The 18398-nt window shown below is 40.5% G+C and overlaps 1 protein-coding gene across 1 annotated transcript in view; it reads left to right on the forward strand.

Annotated features, from left to right (window-relative positions):
- Window positions 1-12102, forward strand: part of LOC149124853 (eukaryotic translation initiation factor 1A, X-chromosomal-like) — a 35333-nt gene extending 23231 nt beyond the window's left edge. Inside the window, exon 4 of the mRNA XM_089303226.1 lies at window positions 9835-12102. Coding sequence (XP_089159352.1) covers window positions 9835-10253 — 419 coding nt within the window. The 3' untranslated portion in view covers window positions 10254-12102. The remainder of the gene's footprint in view (window positions 1-9834) is intronic.
- The last annotated feature ends 6296 nt before the right edge of the window (window positions 12103-18398 follow it).

The following is an 18398-nucleotide window of genomic DNA, read 5'->3' on the forward strand; positions in this document are numbered from 1 at the left end:
ATTTTATTTTCCATTTTTATCACTCTAAAAGCTTTGTAAAAGTACTTCATCCATTGTATCCTCTATTGTAAACAAACACTGTTTCACAGATAAACTAACAAACTGTTTTCACTAGAGCCATCAGCTATAAGAAACAGGGGCACAACGGTGACACCATAGCATTTACCAGTGCCACATTCTTAGACCCACCAAAGTCTGGCAGGCAAAAGGCCTGGGAACCTGGACAATCCACAAAAGCCATATAGACATCCATTGCATTTTCTTCTAACCTCTTTCAATCCTCTTCCTTTCTTTTTTTTTTTTTAAGATTTATTATCTATTTGTAAAAGGCAAAGATTTATACAATCTGAAGAGAAACTGGAGTATAGATTTATTATTTATTTGAAGGCAGAACAAGAGTGGATACAGAAAGGAAGAGAGACCTGCCATCTACTAGTTCACTCCACAAACAGTCGCAACACCCAGGGCTGGGCCAGGCCAAAGCCAGGAACCAAGAATTCTATCTGATTCTAGTTGGATTCTTCCACACGGGTGCAGGGATCCAAGAACTTGGACTATTTTCCACTTCCTTCCCAGGTGCGTTGGTAGGAAAGTGGATCAGAAGCAGAACAGCAGGAACTGGAACCACAGTTCTGATATGGGAGGACGCCATCGCAATCTGTGGTTTACTCAGTTGTACCACTAGGTTGGCCCCCAATCCTCTTGAGAATTTCTTTGCTAGCACTCTCCAGTGTTTTAAACAGGGAGTGTAGTGCACACTTTTAAAAAATCTATGTATTTTAAAGGCAGAGTGAAAGAGAGAGAGGGGAGAGAGGGGAGGGAGGGGAGGGAGGCAAGGGGAGGGGAGAGGAGGGAAAGGAGGGGAGGGTAGGGAGGTGAGGGGAGGGAAATCTGGCAAATGTTGCATGAAGTGAACTTTCTAAAAGCCTGTATTAAGGACTGTGATTAATGCAAGAAGTCATGCGCTACTGCTATCACCTTGGGCCATTTTGGTATTATAGCCTTGCCAGCTGCATCACCCAAAAAGATGGGGTAAGGTTTTATTACAGTAATGATTCCACTCATATAAGCATCAAAGAGCCCTAGAAGATAGACTAGTTATGCAATTAAAATTGTTAACATTGAAGTTGGGCGATGTGAATGCAACACTTTGACACAATACTCAACGTCTGAAATACTGAAGATCCGTATAGATTAACAGGGATTAGGTAAACACAAGAAAATACATCAAAAATTTCACGGGAAATGGAATCCAATGGTAAGTTTGTCTTGGTGCACAGTATTTTGAAATCCATGCATATAAGGGGTCTCCAAAAAGTTCACAGAAGTGTATAATAAGAAAAAATTGTGCATGGATTTGAAAAACAGTGTTTCAAGATAAATTTATATTCTAATTCCATTTGCCATGAACTTTTCAAAGCAACCTCATATATTAAAAATACCACAGTGAAATCTAATCTGACTGCATTTAATTAATTTCTTTCTGGATATTATGACTGTGTTTGGTTAGTTTGGGATATACCTATATAAAAATCTATAATCACAGTTTAAAACATGAACTTGGTTCTTTTGGCTATGTCAAGGGCATCCTCAAAGTGTGGTCACTGCAGGGATCTAATAGTGTGGAAATGCAAAGTCCTTTGCCTATTGCCTACTGGGCTATTTTTAGACACATTCTTATGTTCTCCAGTCACTGGCCTTGTTTTCTTGTTTTGTTTGGCTTGGTTTTTGTTGTTGTTGTTTGTTTTTTTGCGTTTTCTTGCTTAACTTCACTAAGTCTAAGGAATTTTTTTCAGGATGAGATAGAGCACTGTTTTTACTTAAGTGTTCACTTAAGCACAGTATCTTCTATTCCCCAACCATCTGTATAACTACTAAGTGTTCTCGGGCTTCAGTTTAGATCTCATATAAGCCAACCACGGATTCAAGAGACAACTGCAAGAAATGTCCCCAGCTGGAAACATTCAAGTTTAGACCACTGCAACCAAGCACAAATAACAAAGACCAGGAGAATTTAATAGTGTATACCTTTGAACGTTTTCTACTTAAAGAAATATCAGTTGTTTTCCAAAAAACATTATCTTAGTAAGAAAATTTGCATGTTATACTATTTCTGTTGTCTTTTTTCTTGTTATAATGATGTATCTTTTTTCTGATTTTAAGTAAAACAATTATTTGATAGGGAACACAGTTTCTCAACTTTAGGATTGTTCTTATTTTTGGCAGGATAATTCTTTGCTGTGCTAGAACATAGGGGCACCTGCTTTGTCTACACCCACGAGATCCCAGCAGGGACTTTCCCCAAGGTATGGCAAACAAATGTCACCAGACACTGCCAAACATCCTCTGGGGGAACAGCACCCATTTGAGGACCATTTGTGCAGTTATTGGGAAAAACAGAGACAAAAATGGGTCAAAACACCCTGCAACAGGAACTGCTCCCAGTAACAGATTTTCTCCGCAAGTGCTTTATAATAGGAAAGCAGTGGGTGATGGCCCAATTACTAGGGCCCCGACAACCCACATGGGAGACCCCAAATAATGTCCTGGTTCCTGCTTCTGCCTGGCCCAGCCCCAGCTGTGGCAGCCACTGGGGGAGTGAACCAGCAGATGGAAGATGGATTTCTATCCCTCCATAAATGTGCCTTTCAAAAAAATAAATCTTTAAAAAAAAGATTGACAGGATATCCTTAAATATTTTCAGAACTAACTTGTATATATGATTACTAATTCTGGAAACCTTGGTCTCAGAGAAAGAAAAATATTCAACTATAACACTGTCAACTATATGTATTGACAGTTTATCATTACAATGATTATCTTTGTAATATCCTAAAGTTGAGAAACTGTGCTCCTTATCCAAATACTAATTTTATTTAAAATCAGAAAAAAGATACATCATTAAAACAAGAAAAAAGACTATTGAAATAGTGTAACATGAAAATTTTCTTACTATGATAATGTTTTTTGGAAAACTGTAATACACAATATTATAGCATCAACTCCATACTATAAGCAAAAAGGAGAGAATCTTAGAACAGTACTGTCTTAGATTTTATTTAAATCCATAGATTCCCCTGATATCACATTCCTTGCTCTTGTCATTTAGAATTATATCTTATTATATTAATATCTATGAGTTCATGTTCACTGTGATGTACTAATTTTATGTTTTTTGCCAAAATTTTTATACTTCCCCTTGACAGATTTTATTTCAAAATTATTTTCTAGAATTTTTTAAAATGTTATCTAAAAATTCCATTTTATTCACATACGTGTCTGTAAGATTCTTTAATTTTTACTTTTAATTTGTTTTTAACAGATTCAATGTGATTTGTAGATACAATTCTAGGAAAATAATTGATACCTACAAAAGCAATAGTGCTTTATCAGTGATCTCAGTCATATAACAATTATCTCAAATTGCAAATTAACTAGCATCAAAAAATTAATATTTAAGCAAATGCCAGGGATGAGCACTTAGCCTATGGATTAAAATGTCCATGTCCCACATTCCAGTGCCTGGGTTTGATTCCTAATTCCAGCTCTGGACTCTAGCTTCCTGAAAATGCAGACCCTGCAGGCAGCACTGATGGCTCAAGGAACTGCATTCCTCCCACCCACATGGGGTAGCCACAGGGGATACCCGGATAATGTGTTTGCTCCCGACTTCAATCCCAGCAATTGTGGGCATCTGGGGAGTGAGCCACCAGAAGGAGGTTGCCTGTCTCTCTCTATCACTCCAGTAAAGGAAAAAGAAAGTTGAGAAAACATCAGAACCAATATGAAGATTTAAGGATCAACCGATCTGGATATAAATGTCCAAATTCCAGCTTAACAATTTTGATTAATGAATTAGACTGAAATATATATATATATATATATATATATATAGCCGGCACGTGGCTCATTTGGTTAATCCTCTGCCTGCAGCACCGGCATCCCATATGGGTGCTGGGTTCTAGTCTTGGTTGCTGCTCTTCCAGTCCAGCTCTCTGCTGTGGCCCGGGAAGGCAGTGGAGGATGGCCCAGGTGCTTGGGCCCCTGCACCCACATGGGAGACCAGGAAGAAGCTCCTGGCTCCTGGCTTCGGATCAGCGTAGTTCCAGCAGTAGAGGCCATTTGGGGGTTGAACCAAGGGAAGGAAGACCTTTCTCTCTGTCTCTCTCTCTCACTGTCTAACTCTGTCAAATAAATAGATAAAAAAGGAAAATATTGATTAAACTGATATCATATGAGAAAATGGAACTTTTTAATAAAAGACATGGTGTTAGGAAGAAGATGACAACACATGGTTGTGGGAAAATCTCTTTTGATAATTCTATTGTGACTCCTGCTGCTTGATACCTGTGGGGAGCAGCTCGGACTAGGCTAAGTTACTGGAATTAAGACTTATTCTATGCATCTGCTCTCCTCTGTGGGGAGCAGCTCGGACTAGACTAAGTTGCTGGAATTAAGACTTATTCTATGCATCTGCTCTCCTACAATATGGCGCTGGGAGAGGAGAAAACAGCTTCTACCCAGCTGCCTCCAGTTCAACCAATAAACTGTAGGACTTGCTCCTGATTGGAGAGCAGCGTACTCGGCGTGTGGGCAGCCGAGTTAGGATTGGCAGAAGAGGACTATAAGGGAGGAGAGAGACGGCATGCACCAGGAACATCTATGGGGAACATCTAGCTGAAGGAACACCTGTGCAGCCCCCCGAGACGAGCCGGCCGGCGGTGTGCCGTTCCCCTGCGGAAGTGGGGAATGCGGCCAGGGGGAACTGCCCTTCCACGGAGGTGGAAGGGATAGTAGCCAACCCGGGAAGAACCAGCAGCAAACCCGGGGAGGGCCGAGCAGATGAAAGAACAGCGCAGGGTCCTGTGTCGTTCCTCCACGAAGAGGAGGAGCGACATAATGGTGCCGTGACTCGGATAGGAAACCTGACTCGGATAGAAAACTTAGGACGGATTAGGAAACCTAGGACGGATATGAAACTTAGGAGGGAAGAAACGAGAAGAAATGGGAAAATACCGGAGAGAGAGACTAGCAAAGAGCCTAGGTGCCGGAAGAAGCTATTGAAAGCCTAGGCATAGACTTGGATATGGACTGTGGGAAAGAAGTTAGGATTGAAAGTGTGGATTCGGTCTGCCTGATTTAAGGCGGTAAGCGCCAGCAAAGCTCGACCAGAGTATGAGCTGCAGGTCACCGAAGATAGGCACGAACCAACACTAATAAGTCTCCCCCACAATAAGGCAATGAGAAGGCTTGGATTCGGTTTGCCTGATAGGTCTTGTAAGTCCCCTGCAGGCAGAGCAGAGCATGCGCTGCAGGGCACCGAACACAGGCACGCATCAGCGCCTAAAAACCTCCTCACAACATGGCGAAGAGAGGACCCGGATTCGGTTTTCCTGATTGATAGGACTTGTAAGAACCTGTGGCAACTCTAGCAAGTAGAGCAGAGTGTGTGCTGCGGGACACCGAAGACAGGCGCGTATCAACGCCAAAAAAATAAAAAGAAAGGGGGATCTGTGGGGAGCAGCTCGGACTAGGCTAAGTTACTGGAATTAAGACTTATTCTATGCATCTGCTCTCCTCTGTGGGGAGCAGCTCGGACTAGACTAAGTTGCTGGAATTAAGACTTATTCTATGCATCTGCTCTCCTACAATATGGCGCTGGGAGAGGAGAAAACAGCTTCTACCCAGCTGCCTCCAGTTCAACCAATAAACTGTAGGACTTGCTCCTGATTGGAGAGCAGCGTACTCGGCATGTGGGCAGCCGAGTTAGGATTGGCAGAAGAGGACTATAAGGGAGGAGAGAGACGGCATGCACCAGGAACATCTATGGGGAACATCTAGCTGAAGGAACACCTGTGCAGCCCCCCGAGACGAGCCGGCCGGCGGTGTGCCGTTCCCCTGCGGAAGTGGGGAATGCGGCCAGGGGGAACTGCCCTTCCACGGAGGTGGAAGGGATAGTAGCCAACCCGGGAAGAACCAGCAGCAAACCCGGGGAGGGCCGAGCAGATGAAAGAACAGCGCAGGGTCCTGTGTCGTTCCTCCACGAAGAGGAGGAGCGACAATACCAAATGAGCACACAGTCTGATCTAATTAAAGTTCCAAGGTCATATCATGATGTTATTTTATTTCAACTCTTCCAACAAACATTTATTGTGCTTCCAATAGATGTTAAGGAAAAGGTGATTGAGTGGTGCATGGAGTGTTACTTTGAGAATACACTCTAATGTGAGAGCCAGAGGCACTCAGAATGGACCAGGCAGGTGGAGAGAAACCTGCTCAAAGTCTGATGGAAGAAAGTCAAGACAGGAAAAGAACCTCATGTTGTACCTGAGAAGTTTTCAGTGAAGGCGACTTGCAAACACGTGCATACAGAACACAGAAACCCAGCAAGCTGACTTCCCAGGGTCTCCAAAAGATTATCTGATCTTCCCTAACTTTAATCTGTGATAGCACAGAGTAGATAATTCTCCACGAGGCTCTCTTCCAGTTGTTTTCCTTACTGTATGGGGGGTCGTGGAAAATGAGTATTATGAAAAAAAATCTATGCATGAATTTCCAAATGTTTTTCCACAAAAATAAACTTATATTCCCATTCCATTTTTCCAGGAATTTTTTGAAGATCACATATATATAGAAACCAAGTCAGTTTCTCCTTCTGGATTTTTGTTTCATCCCTACTCATCAGGTTCCCTGAATCCAAACCTGCCTGACTTCCCAAACATAGTCTGTATTTGGTTACCTCCTGCTTCCGAGCAACCATCACTAATAACCAATTCCTTTTTTGTGTAACCCTGTATAAGACAAGAAAAAGGACCCTAATCTCAAATTCTACATATGTAGGGTGTCATCACACACACACACACACACACACACACACACTTAGGTAGAGTGTTTTGGGCTACTTATCCTCTTTCCTAGAAGGAAAGATTGTATCAGAAGTCTGGAGCTAACATGTTCCATGTATTTTCAAGCATTAAGTCAACCAGCAAAATGTTTATATTTGGGGGAAATGCAAAATTCATAAAAATACTGATTATTAACCTTTCTAGAACCATTCTACATTGTTTTTAAAATCTTCAGGGTCAAAGCATGGTAAGTTGTTATTCTACTTCTTTTAAGATTTGCTTTTTCAGAGATTTATTTATTTGTTTGAAAGGCAGAATGACAGAGGCTGAGAAGAGGAGAGAGCAAGAGTGAGAGTGACAGTGAGAGAGATCTTCCACTGGTTGGCTCACTACTCAAATATCACAACAGTTGGAGCCAAGTCAAATCAAAGCCAGGATCCCAGAGTTCCATCCTGGTCTCCCACATGGATGGCAGAGGCCCACGTACTTAAATCAACCTCCACCACCTTCCCAGGTGTACTAGCAGGGAGCTGGATCAGAAGTGGAGCAGCTGGAACTGGAACCAGCTCTCCAATACACGATGCTGCTATCATAGTCTTTGGCTTAACCTACTGTACCACAAAGCCAAGCCCTATTCCACTTATTGACAAACATTTTGTGAATATTTTTATGTACACACAAATAAAAAAGCCTGAAGATGATTGTGTGAATATGCTGAGTGGCTTGGAAGCAAATTTCACGGGATTCCTGTATCTTGTGATTGTGATCCTGCAAATATTGATAGAAAACTGTAAGCTTCCTTACTAAAATTAGCTCATCCTCTACTCTATTTCAATAACTCAGCTAAATCATGAGACACTTCTAGTTCTAAAGCTAAAACACAGCAGTGCAAATCTGCTTGTGTATTTGAAATCAATTCCACATTGCAACAGTCTCTTCTACATGTCTTGTCCTACTATGGGAAGAATTGTGAGTGCAATAATCAAGCCAGCACATTTCACAAAGAGGAAACATTCCTGATGTAGTAGGGCTTAACATATAGCTTGAGCAGAAGAAGGAGCAAGTGCAGGTTTCTCTGGGGTGAAGGAGTTACCTCTCTGAGACATACTGTCTGTTTCAGATCCCTACGTGCCACTGCAAGTTCACTATCACATTTTGTTGTCATTTTTTGGAAAACACTTTGTATTTCCAGACTCACCAGGGATTAAGCATATAAATAAAATTAGGCGTGTGAAAATGACAGCACCATTGGAATAATTTTTCAGTTCCCTTTAAAATCATCTACAGAATGGGCTTCAACTCTTTCTGAATACAGAGAACATGTACTTTTGGTTACTTTTCCATTGACATACAGATCATAGGATCCATTCACATGATGGAAAGACAGGAGGTATGCATTGCTTCAATAAATAAAAAAAGGAAATGTGGATAATGGGGATTTTTACTAGAACTAAGAGGATGCAAATATACATGAAGAAATCGTGCAGATATTTCCCCCTTATCCTGTACCAGGAACAGTTGTAAGCACTCTAATTCCAACATTCAGAAGACCTAAGTGATGCTAATGATAGCCTCATTTTACAGATGTTGATATAAAGCAGAGATAGAGTAAATAACCTGAGAAAGTTTGATCTTTTACCAAAATAGACTTTTACACTATTCTACCCGGTACTGTCCCCACAGAAAAGAAGGCTCATAGGAAGTGAGAAAACACTATTTTATGGAATATGTTAAATGTAATTAAAAATAATAAACAAATAAGGAAACAAGATCTTTTGTAGAGGAAAAGAGGTGTTTAATGTTCTGAATCTGTGTGATTCAACCTCAGAATCTTAAGGAAGGTCTATACATTTCCCAAGTATTTCATTTCAACTTTCTATCGGCATATCATCTAGCTTTGCATATAATCCACAGATGAGTTTACCGTATTTTCAGAACAAGACATCATGATATATAATGTGAAAGTAGGGAAGATTATGATTCTAAAAATGATGTATTATGCACAAAAATGTTGGAGGCACAGGTTGCATTTCCATGATCCCTGATTTAAAATGAAAATCAAAAGCTAAATTAAAGTTCAGCGTCTCTAAGTACTCCAAAGGTTGCTCAGATCAGTAAATCAAAACTGCACCATGTGGCAGGCTTTGGGACAGCGTTAACCTGTCACTCGACGCATCTGCATCACAGTATCCAAGTGCCATGGTCTGAGTCCCAGCTCTGCTTTCCATTACAGCTTCCTGCTAACATGCACCTGGGAGGCAGTAGATAATGGTTCCAACAGCAGGGTTCCTACCACCCTTGTGGGAGACCTAGACTGAGTTCCTGGCTCCCAATTTTGACCCAGCCAAGCCCTAGCCATTGTTGGCATTTGAGAAGTAAACTAGTTAGATGGAAGAGCACTCTCTTTCTCTGTCCCTCTGCTTTCTAATAAATTAATTTTAAGATAAGTTAATAAATAAATGAATGATGAAGCTATTGTTTAGCTGTTAGACAAAATAACAATATGTCTTATTTATTTTACATTCCTATGGAATTTATTACAGCATTTTTAAGTGTTTATAACTCATAATTTTTAAAGCCTCTATGAAAGTAAGTATTGAAAATAGATCAAATATGAGAATATTTAATCATATGAAATGTAAATAAAATATATAATCTACAAATGTTTAATGCATGATATCTATTGTCGGTGAAAACGAAATGCTGTTGGAATCACAAAGTAAATATTTACAGATTAGATAAAACTTACTCATCACAGCATTTGCTGCTGCCGAGCGTGGGCGCCGGTGGATCTGGGAAGAACTCGGCCGCGAGACACCCGCGCACGCGACACGCTCCCCAGCGCTTGCTTCCTTCCGTGCGCTCCCTCTCGCTGGCCCTCGCGCCCTCCGGAGAAGACCCCGCCGCCGCCGCCGCCGCCGCACTACAGCCATCCGGAAAGAAAGTAGAAACGCCGCGAGGCCACCGTCACCGCCATGCCAAAGATAAGGTAAAGGAGGTAAAAACAGGCGCAGAGGTAAGAATGAGAACGAATCTGAAAAAAGAGAGCTGGTCTTCAAAGAGGACGGACAAGAGTATGCTCAAGTAATCAAAATGTTGGGAAATGGACGATTAGAAGCAATGTGTTTTGATGGTGTAAAGAGGTTGTGTCACATCAGAGGGAAATTGAGAAAAAAGGTTTGGATAAATACCTCAGACATTATATTGGTTGGTCTTCGAGACTATCAGGATTACAAAGCTGACGTAATTTTAAAATACAATGCGGATGAAGCTAGAAGTCTGAAGGCGTATGGCGAGCTTCCAGAGCATGCGAAAATCAATGAAACTGATACATTTGGCCCTGGAGATGATGATGAAATCCAGTTTGATGACATTGGAGATGATGATGAAGACATTGATGATATCTAAGTGGAACTCAGCATTTTACATTCCAGTTTTTCCGAAGATTGTCCTGCAGTTTGGATTTTGGCCATGACCCTTAAAGAAGATTGAAATTTCATTAGCATGATTGCAGTTTGTTAAGGCAGACTGATTTATTTCTTTGAAAACTGATAATGTTGAATGATCTTAAGTGAGATGTTAAGGCTACCTTGTTCTTTTGATGTAATGGAGCTTATGGGTAGAAGACCACATCTATTTAAAAATACATTACTGCCTATCCTGCTTTGACCACTTCCAGTAAGTAAATAGATGTTTTGAATAAGCCATTTGTCTTGTACTCATTATGGATTCTGAATAAGCCCTAGTTTTGACTAGTCTGTACAGTGTGTTCCTGTATACTCTAGTTACGTAGGTGTTTCCTAAAATGTAAGGAAGACAGAAATCTGCATTTGAAGTAAAAAATGATAAGTCTGGTTTTCATATTTAAGTAGTATATGGCTATTTTTATACTAATTTTGGTATCATACACATTCTTTTCATGATCTTATTTTGCCATAAATATATCTATAAAAAGCATTTCTAAAATGTAGTTTTTAAGAAACTGGGTTTTAATAACAATTTTGAATTTGTAAGGTTGATAGTTACAGAAATTGAACACTAGGTGGCACACAGTTATCATTGGAAATATTGATATAATTGTTGACTTTTTTTTTTACTTACTATGGATAGGAAATTTCCCAACCAAAAAATTGATTATGTGCATGTATGTAAAATATTTTTACAGAACAAAAAATTATGTTAAAAGTGTTATTTTTCAGACGTCATATACATGTAAGCTACAATTTTGAGTGCTTTATAAACAGTTAAAGTATATATAAATGAGATTTTAATTTTGTGACAACGTGTACAAATTAAACCTTTTTCAACCTATCCCTAAGCTAAGGAAAGAGAAGGAAATAATAAAAAAATGGTCTCCAGTTTCCGAATGGAAGAGAAATACAATAAAATATTATGCTGCAGACTACATTATGCCCTTACTTTGTGCTAAGGATACATTTTACTTGGACAGATTTTTGTTTTTCCCTTGTATTGGGAATTTCTGTTTACGCTTCCTTATTCAGTTTTTAGATATCAACTCAAAAAATGAAGTTAAGGTTGGACTAATTAGACTTCAGCCACACTGAAATCATGTGCAACTTGAAAAAAAGACCTACATTGTATAGATTGTGGAATTTTTCTTCTTGATTTCCAAAGAACTTTTTAGTAATGAAATATAATACACAAGGCAGTAAACACATACATGGCTTCAAAATACCTTCACATGCCTTCAAAAAAATAAGCAAATCTTCTTGAATCATACTCTTGCTCTGATTTCTTAGATGTGCAGACTCTGGATTCAAAATCTGAGGTACTGTAAAGCATTAAGTTAAAGAATGGCAATTTGAATAGAATGTATAGTTGTAACACCTGTTTGCTTTTCTTTGGAATGTCTGAACACTTACCTAGGTGGAATGGATCTGAGGCCAACGGCTGGTTTTTAATATTCATGGAAAACCAGCCTTGAAAGATTTATTTAGTGATTGTCTTCACCCGCAACCTAAAGCCAAGATATTTAGGCTCCTGTACATAAAAGTATTTTGAAAATTTTACGGTATCTATAGATCCTTCCAAGTTATTTTATCAAGAGTATTTGATCTCTGCATATGTGATACAGTTCCTATTCAGGATAGTATAAGTCAGACATTAGTTTCTCTACTTCAGTCCTGTAATAGATATGGTTTATCTGGAGAGTTTTTAAAATTATGACTATGACCCCAATTCATGTATTTGCTGGTGATATATTTTTTCTTGTCTAGGTAGTAACCACCCAGTCTAGTGCTGTTGCATCCTGGAAAATCTCAAATCATGATTAAAATAGTTGAGGTAAAGTTGTAGCTCATGCAACACTACTTGGGGGAATTATTTTACTAACATATATTTGATGTGGAAATTTTATAGTTCTATTGATTGGATTGTACTCAAGTAAGGAATGGAAGTGGTCCTCAAGAATTTGTTTTTACTTTTTTTAGCTATATTCTTTGGCTCCTAAAATATACTATAATGCTAAGAAAGAGAATAAAATATTTGAGAAATCTTAAAAAAAAAACTTACTCATCACAAACAAAAGAAAATGTTTATATTTATTCAAGAATGTACCATTAAAGTGCTTTAGTGGTTAATTATTGAGTCAAGAATATATTTATGTGCTATTTTTTCTCCAGCAGCAAAATAATCTTTCAGATTCTAGACTGGTTGGGTAGTAGGAAATGGACCAAAGCACATGGATAACAGAATTTAAACACACATATATTTGGGTGCAAAAAATTTTTGAAATTCATGCACAGTTTGTTCATAATATGCAACCATGAACTTTCTGAAGACCTTATATTAATGGATTTCAAAAAACAATTTTGCACCAAAGTAAATTTAATTTTAACTACATTTTCCACAAACTTTAGACATACCTTCATATACATAAATGATCTTAATTATTTAACTAGGTGTCTTTTATTGTGGTTAATATCTGTGACTACCATCTTTTATCATCTTTAATTTTTTAAAAGATTTATTTATTTGAAAACCAAAATTACAGAGAGGGAGGGAACAGAGAGAGTAAGAGAGAGAGAGAGAGAGAGAGAGAATCTTCCATCCTCTTGTTCACTTCCCAAGTGGCCAAAATGGCCAGGGCCAGGCCAGGCCAAAGTCAGGAGCCAGGAGTTTTATCACGATCTCCCATGTGGGTGGCAGGGGTCCAAGTATTTGGGTCATCTGCCACTGCCTTCCCAGGGATCAGCAGGGAGCTAGATTGGAAAGGAGCAGCCAGGACTCAAACCAGCACCCAGATGGGATGCTGGCACTGCAGGCAGCAGCTTAACCTGCTACCCACAACACGGGCCCCAACGTCCTAACTGCAAAAAACAAACTAGAAGATGCTTTGTTCACAATGAACTTTGCTCTTTGTTTTTAAGCCAAATTTTATCTACTTTCATTAATTTTATTACTTCCTTCTTGCATGTATAAATTGAGATTTTGATTTGTAGCTGCTATTAAATGTAGTAATAGTACATTCTGTTCACTGACCTCTAAAACCTTTTAATCAAAGTACATTTTATGCTTATCATGGAAGATACGCTTGTTACTCTTATCTTTTATTTCCTCTTCAGCATTATTTTGATATAACACTTTTTTTTTTTTGACAGGCAGAGTGGACAGTGAGAGAGAGACAGAGAGAAAGGTCTTCCTTTGCCGTTGGTTCACCCCCCCCCCAGTGGCCGCTGTGGCCTGTGCACCGCACCGATCCAAAGCCAGGAGCTAGGTGCTTATCCTGGTCTCCCATGCAGGTGCAGGACCCAAGCACTTGGGCCATCCTCCACTGCACTCCCTGGCCACAGCAGAGAGCTGACCTGGAAGAGGGGCAACCGGGACAGAATCCGGCGCCCCGACTGGGACTAGAACCTGGTATGCCAGCGCCGCTAGGCGGAGGATTAGCCTATTGAGCCGCGGCGCCGGCTTGATATAACACTTCCTAAAATGACTCTTTGCTCAACTAAAATTTAGTGGAATGGAACTGACATTTAGCCTAGCATACAAGAAGTTGGTTGAGATGCCCATGTACCAGACCAGTATGCCTGGGTTTGATATCAGCTGTGGCTACTGACTGATTTCAACTCCCTGTCTGTATAGACCTTAGCAGGTAGCAGTGATGGCTCAAGTAGTTGGGTTCCTGCCAGTCCTGTAGGAAATCTGGATTGAAAGCAGCTCCTAGCTTTATCCAGCTCACCCTCTGCCCTGCAGGTGGAATCTCCCTCATATAACAAAAAAATTAATGGAATTTATATATCTTGGGATTTGTCCCCATATTTAAGATTTTTTTTTGAGATTTGAAAAGCAAGATTTATTAGAGTCAAAGACCTCAGCCAGAGCATCATGGAGGGGGTGCTTCCAAGAGAGGAAAAAAACCAAAGTAGTCCCTGGCAGTTTTTAAGCAAAATTCTTATTTTGGATAGCATGGAAATCTAACTTTATTTTTTAACTTTTATTTAATAAATATAAATTTCCAAAGTATAACTATTGGATTATAGTGGTTCCCCCCCATAACCTCCCCCCCACCCGCAACCATCCCATCTCCCGCTCCCTCTCCCATCCCATTCTTCATCAAGATTCTTTTTCAATTATCCTTATATACAGAAGATCTATTTAGTATATACTAAGTAAAGATTTCAACAGTTTGCACCCACACAGATACACAAAGTATAAAGTACTGTTTGAGTACCAGTTATACCATTAATTCACATAGTACAGCACATGAAGGACAGAGATTCTGCATGGGGAGTAAGTGCACAGTGACTCCTGTTGTTGATTGAAAAATTGACACCCTTATTTATGACGACAGTAATCACCCAAGGCTCTTGTCATGAGCTGCCAAGGCTATGGAAGCCTCTTGAATTCCCCAACTCCAATCTTAGACAAAGCCACAGTCAAAGTGGAAGTTCTCTCCTCCATTCAGAGAAAGGTACCTCCTTCTTTTATGGCCCATTCTTTCCACTGGGATCTCACTCACAGAGATCTTTCATTTAGGTGTGTTTCTTTTTTCTTTTTTCTTTTTTTTTTTTTGCCACAGTGCCTTGGCTTTCCATGCCTGAAATACTCTCATGGGCTTTTTAGCCAGATTCGAATACCTTAAGGGCTGTCTCTGAGGCCATAGTGCTGTTTACGACATTTGCCATTCTATGAATCTGCTGTGTATCCCGCTTCCCATGTTATATTGTTCTCTCCTTTTTAATTCTATCAGTTAGTATTCGCAGACACTAGTCTTGTTTATATGTTCCCTTTGACATTTAATCCTATCATTATGATCAATTATGAACTGAAACTGATCACTTTGACTAGTGAGATGGCACTGGTACATGCCACCTTGATGGGACTGAATTGGAATCCCCTGGCACGCTTCTAACTCTACCATTAGGGGTAAGTCTCAGTGAGCATGTGCCGAACTGTACATCTCCTCTTTTTCTTATTCCCACTCTTATATTTAACAGGGATCACTTTTCAGTTAAATTTAAACACATAAGAATAATTGTGTGTTAATTACAGAGTTCAACCAATGGTATTAAGCAGAACAAAAAATACTAAAAGGAATAAAATAGTAACTTGTCAACAGTCAGGACAAGGGCTGATCAAGTCATTTTTTCAAAAGAGGAAATCTAAATGGCCAGCAGACACATGAAAAAGTGTTCAGGATCACTAGCAATCAGGGAAATGCAAATCAAAACCACAATGAGGTTTCACCTCACCCCGGTTAGAATGGCTTACATACAGAAATCTACCAACAACAGATGCTGGCGAGGATGTGGGGAAAAAGGGATAATAACCCACTGTTGGTGGGAATGCAAACTGGTAAAGCCACTATGGAAGACAGTTTGGAGATTCCTCAGAAACCTGAATATAACCTTACCATACAACCCAGCCATCCCACTCCTTGGAATTTACCCAAAGGAAATTAAATTGGCAAATAAAAGAGCTCTCTGCACCTCAATGTTTGTTGCAGCTCAATTCACAATAGCTAAGACCTGGAATCAACCTAAATGCCCATCAACGGTAGACTGGATAAAGAAATTATGGTATATGTATTCTATAGACTACTATACATCAGAAAAAAATGAAATCTGGTCATTTGCCACAAAATGGAGAAATCTGGAAACATCATGCTGAGTTAAATAAGCCAGTCCCAAAGGGACAAATATCATATGTTCGCCCTGATCGGCGACAACTAACTGAGCACCTAAAAGGAAACCTTTAGAAGTAAAATGGACAGTATGAGAAAAAATGCCTTGATAAGCACAATTTTGAAAAACAAAACTTGGCCATCAGGTTGACATTCAGTTATAAGGAGAGGACAAAACTCTTTTTGCAATCCTTTATCCTGGCTGGCTTGCTCAAGATAAACAAAAGAGCCATCACAAGGGTGTGATACCTAACTTGTTTTACCATTAACTGTGAGCTCAGGAGGGTGGAATCACCACACTTCTGCTCTATTCTCATAATAAGACTGGAAACATTTTTTTTTTTTGACAGGCAGAGTGGACAGTGAGAGAGAGAGAGACAGAGAGAAAGGTCTTCCTTTTGCCGTTGGTTCACCCTCCAATGGCCGCCACGGCCAGCGCACTGCAGCCGGTGCACCGCGCTGATCCAAAGGCAGGAGCCAGGTGCTTCTCCTGGTCTCCCATGGGGTGCAGGGTTCAAGGAATTGGGCCATCCTCCACTGCAATCCCAGGCCACAGCAGAGAGCTGGCCTGGAAGAGGGGCAACCGGGACAGGATCCGGCCCCAACCGGGACTAGAACCCAGTGTGCCAGTGCCGCAAGGCGGAGGATTAGTCTAGTGAGCCGTGGCGCCGGCCTAAGACTGGAAACTTCTAAGGAATGGGCAGGCAGGCACTTCATACCTTGCTAAGGATAACTTTTGGCGGGGAGGGGGGGGTACATTTTCCACCCTCAGTTTCCAGATTGCTTATTAGACCACTTCAGACTTTTAAAACATTGGAATAGTAATACAACCTAGATTTTAAAAATGGCCCTATTTACCAAAATGCCTAAAGTGAATGTTACCGGTATCTATAAAGGATGGTATATAAGATAGTAACTCAACAGTCTCCAGCAATCTGCTTGATTCTCTGTGTCCTCCTCCCTTTTTTAGAAAGGGTAAGTGAGTTGTATACAGTTACATAATAAGCTGCACTTAAATTCTTGGCTTAGAGCAATAATTGTCTTACAGTTTCTGATGTTATGAAGTCTAAGTGCAGCGTAGCTCAGTACTGCTGCTTCCAGGCCTCCCAAAGGCTGACACCAAGGTGTCCATCAGGACAGCATTTCCACCTGAAGTTTCCATCAAGGGAGGACTGTCCTCCACTCCTTCAAGTGTTTGGGGGAACATTTTGTTCCTTGCTGAATGTTGGTTTGAAGGCTTCATTTTTTCGACAATGCAGCCCCACATCTTGCTGTAAGAGCCTCTCCATAGGGCTCACACGAGCTTCCTTTTGTGTGGGCAAAGTGAGAGAGGATGAGGAATACACATTTTTTTGAAATCATGTAAGAATGGAATACCATTGTTGTTGCACTGTGTTGCTGCAGCTAAGTTATTGAATCCAGCCCAAATTTGAATGTGGCACAGCAGGTCAAGTCCTGAGACACTGGAGTCCTTATCAGAGTCTGCTCCAGGGCCAGTGCAAGTCTCAGCTGCTCCACTTCCAGTTCAGCTCCTTGATCGGCTCCAATTCAGCTCGTTCTCCACATACTTGAAGAAGATGCACTTGTTTATTTGAAAGACATGTGAAAGGCAGAAATCCAAGGACTTGAGCCATCGTGTACTGCCTCCTGGGCACATTAGCAGGACACTGGATTGGAAGTGGAGGTGAGCCTCGAGAGCAGGCACTCTGGTAAGGGATGAGAGCATCCCGAGCAGTGGCTTATCCTGCTGCCCTGCAGCACCCACCTCACCACGCCCCCATCATTCTAATGAGCTGTAATCAATCTAGTCATTACTCAAACATCTTTTCTCCCAAGAAGCTGAGAATACTGTAGCTAATTTGATAGCTGGGAAAATTAAAGTGAAATATTTAGCTTATGGTAAAGGCAGGAGATTTGGCTTATGACAAATAAAGGATATAATATCAATATCCTACTTCTGGTTTGCACCTAGTTTAGGACACGTATCAGTTCATTCTTTCTTCCCTTATCTACAGTTACCAAGTAACCATCAATAAATGAAGCCACAAAAGAAAAATGTGTTTACATATTTCAAAACATAAAAAGCAGGTGCCAGTGCTGATGTGCAGTAGGCTAGACTCCACCTGCAGTGCCGGCATCCCATATGGGCACTGTTTTGTGTCCCAACTGCTCCTCTTCCGATCCAGCTCTCAACTATGGCCTGGGAAAGCAGTAGAGGATGGCCCAAATGCTTGTTCCCTTGCACCACATAGGAGACCTGTAAGAAGCTCCTGGCTTCAGATCGGCTTAGCTGCGGCTGGTGCAATCATTTGGGGAGTGACCAATGAATGGAAGACCTCTCTTTCTGTCTCTCCCTATCTTTGTAACTCTGCCTCTCAATTAAATAAATTAAAAATCTTAAACAAAAC

Source organism: Oryctolagus cuniculus, chromosome 8 (genome assembly GCF_051225735.1).
Source record: "Oryctolagus cuniculus isolate XC-2025 breed Fujian yellow rabbit chromosome 8, ASM5122573v1, whole genome shotgun sequence".
NCBI lineage: Eukaryota > Metazoa > Chordata > Mammalia > Lagomorpha > Leporidae > Oryctolagus > Oryctolagus cuniculus.